Source organism: Microtus ochrogaster, chromosome 24, assembly GCF_000317375.1.
Source record: "Microtus ochrogaster isolate Prairie Vole_2 chromosome 24, MicOch1.0, whole genome shotgun sequence".
NCBI lineage: Eukaryota > Metazoa > Chordata > Mammalia > Rodentia > Cricetidae > Microtus > Microtus ochrogaster.
In genome coordinates, this window is record NC_022024.1 from 12,117,093 (window position 1) to 12,129,122 (window position 12,030).

At 37.2% G+C, this 12,030-nt stretch overlaps 1 protein-coding gene across 1 annotated transcript in view; it reads left to right on the forward strand.

Moving 5' to 3' along the window:
• The window catches only part of Trhde (thyrotropin releasing hormone degrading enzyme), a 377,812-nt gene that overhangs the window by 102,608 nt on the left and 263,174 nt on the right, over positions 1 to 12,030 (forward strand). Inside the window, exon 3 of the mRNA XM_005358058.3 lies at positions 648 to 774. Coding sequence (XP_005358115.1) covers positions 648 to 774 — 127 coding nt within the window. The remainder of the gene's footprint in view (positions 1 to 647; positions 775 to 12,030) is intronic.

Genomic DNA, 12,030 nt, shown 5'->3' on the forward strand with positions numbered 1-12,030 from the left:
AGAATCAATAATAAATGCCTAGATAGTCTTAAAAATATGAATCGCATCAGCTAGTTTTGAATCTAAGAGCAGGTGCAGACAGCTTTTCAGAACGGTGGTTGCTTATGTACAAGAAAAGTTTTCTGTTCTTATGCTGCATGTTTGGAATAACCAGTTGATTTCAAAAGAACGAAAAACGAGAAAAAAGGAGCATAAGTAAGATATAAGTACACACACACACACACACACACACACACGCAAGCACATACTTTTCCAATCTGGTAATTCTTTCAAAGCTTGATGCAGCATGTCTTAACAGACCACGAGTTTTCCCTCTTGTTGTGCAAGGGATCCATTATACTAATCCACCATGCCTTCATATCTCTGGCAGGCACATGTAAGTGATAACTTAGAATATTTATTTTGACACAAGGTGTATAAATCCTTTCTATTTCATCCTGGACAGTGAGGAAATTGTGACTTGCTTAACTTGGCTACTTCATCTGTTTAAATTTGGCTTTTTCTCCACAGTGTGTTTGGATATGTAAACAAGAACCTTTTTTAATTTCTCTACTGTCAAAAGTGATTTGTGCAGATTCATATGTGCAGAGAAAATAAAACTCAAGTACCAAAAGGCTAAAGTAACTTTTATATATATTTTTAATTAGGTCCGATTATATGCAAGACCCGATGCTATCAGAAGAGGATCCGGGGACTATGCTCTCCACATTACAAAGAGATTAATAGAATTTTATGAAGACTACTTTAAAGTGCCCTATTCTTTGCCAAAACTAGGTAAGATTTCTTGGTTATTTTATTGGAAGGACTCCTGGAAGATGGAATTTCTTCTTCATCATTAGTTAAAGCATCCAGCAGCATAAGAATTCAATCGTTTATATTTTTAGAGATGGGGAACACAAAAATAATTTCTTCTGAGGAGGTAAAATATGATTAATGTCCTGGAGTCTTGCCAGTAAGTGCGCATGGGAATTAGGGAAGGCATTATGTGAGTCGGAATCTCAAAAAATCACCGAAATAGCTACAGTTTGTTAAATACATCCTATGGAAGGGAGCTTGCCAAAATTCAAGCTTAATCACTACAACGACCATGCGGATAGATGAAATTTGAGCATCTTCCATATAAGGGAACTGAGGGTATTTCTTAGTATCGAGACAGGTAAGTCGTTTTGACTCTCCATACTAGTCAATATTGCACACAGACCTGACATAGATAGCCGCGCTCTCTCCAAATTGCTATATGTCAGATCTTAATGGATTGACTTTCTTTTAGATGATTTTTTAAGACTGTATTTGTAGTACACAGTTAAGCTAATAAAGAAGTGACAGAAGAGAAACTTGGTAATAATGGAAATAGTTATAATAATGAAATGTTCTTGTACGTATTCCTTTTACAGAGCGAATGTGTTCCATAATTGTGGGTCCTGTGAATAACTGCATTAATGTATTATTCTAATTTGAATGAGGCTGTGCTTTTGGCAGGAAGTGAGCTCAAATATTCCAGGATATTCTAAAGGGCGCATATATGCATTGGAAATGTAGAAGTTACTTTCCCTTTACAGAGCTGTTGTTTTAGACACGACATCGCCACTGTGCTTTGTTCCTTGCTCACCCCTCTTGTCAATTTTCTTCCCAAGTGTATTTTTCTTTTGTCAGAAGTCACATACGATGCATTTTTTTGGTTGGGAAGAACAAAGTGTTTATTTGATCAAAAATGTTAGTTTGAACCACAGGTTCACCTCCCTGGAGAACTGGGCCTATTTTATTAACGTACCTGCCTGCTGTGTAGCTTTATTGGTCATACAATAAGTTATTGAGAAAGTAGATAGAATAGCTGACATTGTCATCTATGGGCATGACGTTCCATTTTAATGAATTGTATTCCAAAACCGTAAGGTCTTTTGGAAATATTCACCCAGCATTTATAAACAAAATTTTATTTCACATCGGCTCTGTACCCCTTCCTTGTTACATCTACTTCATTTTTAGAGTCGGTTTCAAAAAGACTGCCTGACCTTATTTGCGTGGGTGCTGCTGCGGTTATCTATACCAGGTACCTGGGAACTTCCCAGCTTGACCCTAATGTAAAATTCACAAGTGCTTATGTTGCATGTTCAGCAAGAGAAGTAAAATGTGGATCTTTTTTTCCTGTCCTCTTCACACCAGTAATTAGCAGAGGATACTCAATTTCTAACTTCAGGGGGTTCCATGTAACTGTCAGCTTGCAACAGGATTCATTCCCGTTCCTCTGTTTCACTCACAATTGAACCATGCAGGCTTTCATCTGCTGGAAGAAAAGCTTCATTCACTGTTACTATGACTTGTTAAGCTACCTTATGATGTATATAATTGTATGATTTGACTTCCCCCAGCACACTCCTCTTTCTATATCTAGGGGAGTTACCAGAGCTCAGGGGGCTTTCTGAAATTTCTTGTAAAGGTCTACTTATTCCATATGACGGTAGATGTGTATGCTAATGGATTTGTAAGTATGCTCTCTAAATATACCTTGCATACAAATCCCTAATCGCAGAATCATTTTTTGATAAATCCTCACCTTCCATCATATATTATGAATTACACTTTAAATAAACTTTATATTCAGGAACTTAGCCTTTGTTAATGATGCCCGTAGATCTAGTCTAGATTTAAACCGAGACGGCTTTGATCCTTCAGGTTTAACAAAAATTGTTTCCAAGGCTCATTCTACCCTTTTTTTCTTCCCCTATCCATTCTATGAGCATTTATTAAGAGTCTGCCAGGTCATTTTTTTCATATGAGGAAAAGAGTTTCGTGACCAAAATAGGGAAAAATCCTTTTTTTTTTTTGTTTCCTAGAGATTTCATTCTACCAGGTGAAAACAGACAGTAAGCCAATTAGTAACACGTACCGTTTTATCAGTTGGAGATCATTATTCAAATAGTTGTGGCAGAGATCCTACTACTAAAGAGGTTGAAGCAGGAGGATGGCAAGTTTGAGGTCAGCTGGGCTCTGTTGTGAAACCTGATTTAATTAACCAATCAATCAATATTTACAAGTAACTATAATAGCTGGCTAGGAAGTATGTGAGAGCTAGATGTGGCGTGTGTGAGAGGGTGAAACATTTTTTAATTAATTAGTTCATTAATTATAGTTTTTAACATGGAAGTGTTTATCTGGAAGAGTTTAGATATCAACTCAAGAAAATGAAAAAAGTGAGCCCAGTTGAAAGCACGGGGGGTGAGTTATTACCAAAGAGATCAAAGTGCCTGGAGTTTGAACGCAGATCTTCATGGTGTTTGAAGAATGGCAAAGAGGCAAACATGCCTGGAAGAGAGGGCGTAAAGGGGTGGGCACTCTGGGATGGGTGTAAGGGGGACAAATATAATATGCAGAACCAGAAGGCCACACCCCCTGCTCTCTGAGCGTCCAAGCAAACCGAGAACACACCATGTCCCCAGGAGAGTAGTCCCCAAACTCACAGCTATCCTCTTCCTTAATATCCCAAGCCCTAGGGATGCAGGCATAGGTCACCACAGCAGGTTTGGATCTTCTTTGATAAGAAGCCGTTTTTCTCTGTTTGACTTCCCTGAATATATTACTTCTGAACGTTCCTCTTAAGTTTCATTTTATTTACAGTGATAAACAGCTTAGCTTCAATGACTGTGGCTCGTCTCATGGTAGCTTATAGCTAAGTTTTCACTCCACATAGCTTATGGCAAGTGTTTTTTGAGAGGAATTCTAGTGATTCTTATTTGGTTAGGTGATAAATTCCCTATCTTTGATCAACACAGCTATTTCTTTATCATTTTAAGTCACATAAGCTGAAAGTGTACACAGCATGATTTATTTTAAGACCTCTAAATTGGGTAATAAAACCATTTGTATAATGTGCAGAGTTTCTACTTCTTGGTATTAAACGATACAATAGAGGAGAGTATGCTGTGATAATACAACAAGACATTCTATGTCAAAGCATCGTAGTTCCATGAGCACTTGCAGTGCTGTGCTGTATGTTCTATAAAGCACATTGTAGACATATATAGAATTGAGTTACCTTTCATATTAAAAACAAAACACATTGACAGAAGCAAAACGGCAACTGTGTTTGTTAATGAAATGTAAGTGATTCTTTCAACTTTGTACATCTTTACCCATTTACTCATCACCACAGTCTTTTGAAGTAGGATCCACCACTTTCTAATTTTCCAGATGAAGAATTCTAGGGATTTGGGAAGCAAGTAATATGAATAGATCATAGATATATAAATAATGAGTTAGGGATTCAAATTCAGAGTTTTGTTAAAAACCATTTAATTTTTTGACAGCTCATCGACGAAAGCATGTGTCACTTTAATAAAGGTGATTCTCTGACTTAATGGAATAGCAGATTAGCTACTTTTGTTAGTTTCTTACTAGTTAAAAGTAAAGGGTTATTGTAGAACAAGTGGAAAGTTACGAAGAAACAAACCTGAGAAACCACAACGGCATCGTTGTGAAAACATACCTAATTCTTGCCCATGTGTTTTCACCATCAATGTTTGTAAGTTAATGAGGTGACAGATAAAATGATGGACACAACACTTCGTTACTCATCCCTTTTAGGTTTCAATTAATTATGGCAGATAGTTTTCAGTTTCTTTTTCCTGCTGCACTGTAATTTGTAAATCGATGTTTTGTAAAAGAGTTTGCTTGATTGCTTCTTTTCAAGACACAACGCGTTTGCTTTTATGGGGAATTCATTACCCGCCTGGCATGGTACTGCGATCGTAGAGGGGGCACAGGTGTTATGTCACAGGAATTTCTGTCCTCAAGGAGATTGTGGGTATGTTGAGGAAAGAATACAGTATTTACAGGGATGAATGAATTTGATACCCACAAAATATAAAAGCCAGACACTTTAGTCTTATAGGGTAATGTTGAATACCGCATTAAACGGAGTGTGAGTTCTGCAGTATAGACATGAGACATACTTACAGAGAACCCTCATCTTTTCCTGAATCCCAAGAAGAGTGGCAGGAAAGAAGGGGGAGAGCGCATCCTGAGGATTGCGTTAGGCAGGAACCCATGCATACCTGGGACTCTATGAACCACAGGATCGAGTCTGTGTTTTTATCTGGAATAGATAAGTAGAAGGATAAATTTTCATATTAGAATTTGGGAATAAAAGATGTTGGTCTGGATGATAGATTTCGTTTAAGCAATAATGGACATATATGGCTTTTCTATGTATGTGTACGAGTATGTGCATGTGTGTGCTTGCGTGTGTGTGTGTGTGTGTGTGTGTGTGTGTGTATGCACGCACACTGTGGTAATACACAGAGATCAAGCTCAAATATTATTTCTCAGTAACTGTGCACTTTGATTTTTAAGGCAAAGGGCTAACCTAATTGTTCATTCCTATTAAAACTTTGTTTTTATTAATTTATTTCATCCCTAGTATTTTGTTCAATCAGGAGCTTGAGGCTCACCAGTTCAGCTAGGCCATTCAGTGAGCTCCAGGGATCTCCACCTCTCCAGCACTCTGAGAACAAAGTCATTACCACAGTTGGCTTTCAAGGCTTCTAGGTTTCTTGTTTAGATCTTGGTGTTTGACAACAGCCGTTATTTTACCCACTGAATCACCTCTCCAGCCCTGACATATCTTGTTTATTACAGAGTGGATGAGTGCTTCAATGATGATTTGCTTCTTGCAAGGAATAAAACCTCATGAAATATTTCATGATATACTGAAACACATATATACACTTAGATAATTTGAAATATGTTAACAGTATATGTTATTAAATTTTCATTATTTGTATAGGCTACCAAGCATTTTACCTCATGTGCCATTTGTAAGTGATGAATATAGGTGTGTTTAATTTGATATTAAAACACTATAATACCATTTCACGCTAATTATAAGTCAAATAGTTAAATAAGATTTATGTTTAATTTTTTTAAAAGCATGACTTTTCTTTCCTTACCTTTTAAGAAAGTAAATAATTAGTAGGACGTGTATATTTGGTTGAAGTCCTTATGTAATATTGCTTTTTAAGATGAAACCTTAGGCTTCTTCTTGTGAAACATGAATTACTCTAAAAAAGCTCCCTTCAGTCACGGTTTCTCAAAGAATTCTGTCAAAAGAGATAGGAGTTTAATTAAAGGTGGGAAAGAGAGATTATTTTGAGAACTGTGTAGGAAAGGAGCTCTACATATACCTAGGACTCTATGCAATTACATTGGTGGAATCAATAGATCTTCTACATTGGGATAGATGGTGTATTGTAACTGCTCAGTTCTGTTATCTGGGTGGGATCTATTGTGGGCTATGGTGATTAGTGCCCTCTTAGGGACTGTGGTATAACAGAGCCTTGGTTTTTACTCTACCAATTCCTACTGGGAACTAAATCTTCCAGCAGCCACCCTCTTTTAAGCATAAGAAATATAGTCTATATTTTATGAAGGTAGTTTATTTTGGAAAAGCCCTTGATCTAATGAATTTTTTCTTATAAAGCAAAAGGATAGTTATAATTTCTTTCATTAAGAAATGTTTTATAGGTTCCTAAGCCCCATTCTGACAACCATTTGTGTGAGAGCACACCAAATTCTATTAAAATAGACACAGTTATTCTAACATTTAACAGTTACTTTAGCACAATTTAACAAGGCATTTTATTCCTTCATTAATTATTCTATAATATGGCCATTTAAACTGCTCTTGTTAAGCTATTTTGTAGCTATTACATGCTGTACTTTCAGGGCTACACTAACAAACAGAACCTATATGTGATATTCACTATTTATGATATTTAGCCACCAATAAAAAAATAAATGAAATACTGAAGATGAAAAATCAATGAATTTCGGTGGGAATGGTGCGTACAACCGTTACACTATAAACAAGCAAACCATAATAGTAGTAGGAGGATTTAATGCAATGCAAAGTAACTGTAGGACAGAATTAACTAATTAATTCAGCAGGCATTTACTGAGTAGTTACTATAAGGATTGTTTTCCACATTGGTAACAAGTTGGCACATCTTCCACTAAACACAACAAGTCTAGATTTTCAAAGTTCTCAACATTATTTTGCTGAATATACATATTTGCTTGATGTCTTCTCCACTTCTTCCTGAGTTTTAAGAATTTCAGACATTCACAACATTGAGATTTTTTTTTCTAAGCATGTTTTTACTAATTCAACCAGAGTCTAACTTAAGGTGTATCTATGACAAGGCCTCCAACACATTATTTACTTATCTGAGCAGAGCTGTTTGGCTCTTGGGTTAGGAGATGACTATCCAGTGGTTACCCATTTGATTATTACATGAGACTTCTGCCTTATACTCTACTCTCCCACCCTGATGACCAAGAGTACCAGGCATTGGTATGGAAGAGATGGGCCCTCCTTTTGTGTATCTGCATCATTCTGTATTCTCAAAGACACCTGCTCAAAGACATTAGTTCTTTAGTTCTTCCTAAAGTTCAGCTGGCCCTCTTTCCTGGTTCCTATCAGCACTAAAAGTATGTTGCAGTTTTCTCAAGTCCACTAACTACATGTCCACTTACTCCGGCTCAGATCCATTTCTTTCTTTCATTTTACAGCTAAACTGCGTTGAAAGGATTGTCTGTGTGCATGGGCTCCGATTTCTCTTTTTGTTGTCTTTCTTGAATGTTCTCTGCATCAGTTATTGCCCTCACTCTTGTGCTAACACTTTCCAAGTTCACTAATGTTTCCACACTGTAAATTCCACCATCAGTTTTTATCTTCAGCAGATTCTGACACAATTGTTCTTTCCAACTCCTTGAGATGCAACTTCACTTTTTCATTTTTTCTCACTTTTAGGACAGCACATTTTTCTTTATTCTTTTCTCTTTCTACTCCTCTCCTCTTTAATTTTTTTTAGTTCTTTAATGCTTATGTGCTTCAGGGATCAGTTTTGATATCTCTTTTCTTTATTACTGACACTGGTGGAATATCTTTTGTGCTCCCATCTAGTCTTCTACACACCAAATATGTTCTGCCGATGTTGATGACTTGTAGATTTACATCTCAGGCTTGCTCTTAAGTTTAACTTTACTTTCTACCTGGCATTTGCACCAAAAGACACAGGGAAGAAACCTGAGCCAAGGTAAAGTGTTGTTTTCCTTCTGCTTTCACAGATGATCGACACAGGTAACTTTGTTCCCAATTCCCCAACCTGTTTGATATTCTTTTTGTTTTTTTTTTTTATTGATTTTTATTGAGCTCTACATTTTTCTCTGCTCCCCTCCCTTCCTGTCCCATCCCCCCTTCAACCCTCCCCAAAGGTCCTCATGCTCCCAATGTACGCAGGAGATCTTGTCTTTTTCTACTTCCCATGTAGTTTAGATCTATGTAAGTCTCTCTTAATGTCCTCGTTGTTCTCTAAGTTCTCTGGGATTGTGGTTTGTAGGCTGGTTTTCTTTGCTTTATGTTTAAAAGTCACCTATGAGAGAGAGTAAATGTGATAATTGTCTTTCTGTGTCTGGGTTACCTCACTCAAAATTATATTTTCTAGCTCCATCCATTTCCTTAAAAATCCGAGATGTCGTTATTGTTTGTTTTTTGAGACAAGGTTTCTCTGTGTAGCTTTGGAACCTGACCTGGAACTCACTCTGTAGACCAGGCTGGCCTTGAACTCACAGAAATCTGTCTGCCCCTGCCTCCCAAGCAATGATATTAAAGGCATGCACTACCATCCAGTTGATTTGATTTCTTGACTGTCTGGAAAGCAACTTTGAGACACAGCCCAGTCAGCCATGTAATCATGAGAGCAAACAGCTGCTGTTCCCACGTTTTGTAGGTTAGCAGTATTAAATGCCCCTTCCATCTATGATAGGCTAACTGGGTTATTTTGCCACCTTAAACAAGAGAGCATCTGTGCAGACTTCCTACAATGAGTGTTAGAGTTTTCTGGTAATGCCACTTGACTGATCAACATCCTAATGACTCGCCTTGCTCAAAGAGTAGCCTTGCTCCTATGGCCTGGAATAGACTCTTTACTCTGGTTCCTCCCTGATGCTCAAGCTTCATCTCCTGTTTCTCTGTAGCTTACTGTCTCTGTTTTTACTACTCTATCCTTGTTTTTTCTCCAACCAAAGGTTTTTGTCCTTGTTCTTCTTTTGGATTTTAAAATCTGTCTTGCAGATATGTTCACAGCTAAAGTACCTTCTCTTGCCACGAGATCTGATCCTCTGCTTAAATATAACCATGGTGACCCCTTCCCATCTCCCTTTTACTCTTTATCCTTTTCACTAACACATCCTAACTTCACCTAGCATATATTTTATTTGTGTATAATTTATTTTCTTTACTTATTGTGTCTAATCTTTTCCTTCCCTTTCTCCTGGAATAAAGTCTTTATGAGGACAGACATTTTTTTTAGTGTATTGTTCATTTGCCTAGAACTATACTTTGTTTAAAGTAGGCAACAAATCAAGGCTTATAAGTGAATGTGTGGATGCCAACTTCTTTCCATTTTAACCATCCTTCCCATGGGGAATAGGAAAAAACAAAAGGGAATTCTTTGTCTCATAATGTAAATGCCATTATGACTTTTAGCTTATTAAACAAAAATATAAGTAATATACCCTATAAATATCCCAATTTCATAAGTAAAAATAGAAAGGATGCAATATGGCTTAGTTATAGTTGTTGCCATGTTTCCTAAATTAAGGAACTATACTAATAAATTGTTATCCCAAAATGGGCGAGTTCATTCCTGAATAAGTAATTACCATTTGCTTTTATGATGATATTCTGATGGAGAGATTATTAAAAAGCTGAGCTTTGAGTTGAGAATGTTTTGTCATCTAAAATAGTATAATCATGTATTCATCCATCAACTTTTCCTCATTGTTCTTTCAAATGAAAATAGTACTTATTCATGAATTTGATTGAGTGCCTATTATATCATAAACACCATTCTACTTGGTACAAGAAAGTTACTATTAGTAGTTAATGTGGGAGAGAGCAGTTTTTAATTGGATACATATTAGTGGGATAAAAGCAGATGTGCACACACTTATTTTTATAGTTATGACTAGAAATTAATAACTCACAGAGGAAAAAACAAGAAAAGAAAGTAATGTTTTTGTAGAAGTGTTTTCAGTTTTATGTAGGAGGGTGACAAGGGAAATCTTGATGAAATAATAATGCTTGTGTAAGGATATGAAAGAGAGACCACTTAAGAAGAGTGGAGTATGGCTTACTTGAGAAGAAGCAAGAAGATAAGTGTGAGTGAATCACAGTGGCTAAAGCTAACATAGGATGAAATCTTTGAGGTAACCATCAAGAAGATGAAGGATCTTGTTGAACGACCATTGGAAGATGTGCACTTTCATGTTGAGCAAATGTATTGTCCTTGGGAGGTCATAACAAAACACCATAGATTAGATGGCTCAATTAGTAGAAACATACTTTCAAGCATTTCTATAAAATGAAAATTTTAAAACAGGTAGCCTGTGTGGCTATGCAGTGCTTGGGGCTTCCTCTCTGACTTACTGATGGCCTGCTTCTTTTTGATGCTTTTACATGGCCAAGAGAAAGCAAATATTCTGACTGCCATGATGTGGGTCCTACTTTCAAGATCTCATCTCAGTGTTATGCTCTCCTCAGACCCACTTCCTAGTACCATCACATGTGCTCAGGTATTCAACATTGGGTTGTGATAGGGGCTCATGTACACACACCCAGGATAGGGCGGTCTGTTAGGTATAATCCAGTGTAACATTGCTTGCCAATCCCCTTGACATCCCCATGTAGAAAAGACTGTCATTAGAACAATGGAAGCCCAGGCCAGAGTGAATCTGTTTGAATCATACTAGCAGCTATGTAAGTAATAAGAAGCAAGCAGATTCTCTATATATTTTGAAAGGAGAACCAACACAAGTTTCTGTATTACAATGGGACTTCTAATGAGATCTTGATATTGGTTCCTCCCAAACTATAGTTCTGAAGACTTTGATAAGCTGCTTGAACAACAATGATGTGTAGATATATGTGGATATATAATTTCCATGATGTTACAGGGAGGGCTATGTCTTTTTATGCTTCACTTTCTCTTCCTTGGCTCTGTAAAATGAGTATAGTGTGATAAATAACTTATATTTTCTTTCATATTTTAGAAAGATTGATTTTATCTTTAAAATTATGTGTATGTGTGTGGGTTTGTGAGTGTGGATGCCTGCAGAGGTGGAGGTGTCAAATCCCTGAGAACTGGAATGCCAGTTGATTGTAGACCACTGGACTAAGGCGCTAGGAATCACACACCATCTTCCACGAGAGCCGCACCTGCTCTTAGCTGCTGAGCCATCTCTTTAGCCCCTATAATCTGTATTTTCTAAATAGAAACACTTGGAACAAAATAATGGCTGTAATAATCCTCTTCTTGAAGTGAATTGCTTCCTTCACTGCCCATTGGTCAATCTGGAGTCAATTATAGTCAAATTGGAATGTGAAGCCCTGGAGAAAGGCAGAAGCGTTTCATTAAAGGCTCGATGGGGATTATTGCTGACAGTGGCACAGACAGCCAGGCGATTTTCAAAGGAAGGTGACCATTCCCATAAACTTTAGAGCCAAAACAGCTTATATTGAGATAGGGAGGTTTTTCTAATTAGTTTCATTTCAAGGGACTGAGACTGGGAGGTTGTTATGTAAATTAGGGTTAAACGTCAAAAAGTCAGTCACAGAAAGATGTTCTGTTAGAGAAACAGTCAAAATACATTTTTTTTTTTCAGTTCCTTTCCTCACTGTTGTTGGGGCAGGACCATAATAACAGATGTTGGCATTGTAAACAAACACAGGGATTGCTGATTTTCCAGCTTTAGGGGCTGCAGGGTTTATCACAGTCAGGACACCATCCCTTTAGTTTTTGCACTAAGATCTTATGATCTTATTAAAGGTTGATGGGAAATTAATTTGTTTGTTTCTTTACCTTCTCCTGTTAGGGATCAAATTGAGGACATTTTGTGTATTAAAAAAAATACTGTAGCCGGGCGGTGGTGGCGCACGCCTTTAATCCCAGCACTCGGGAGGCAGAGGCAGGC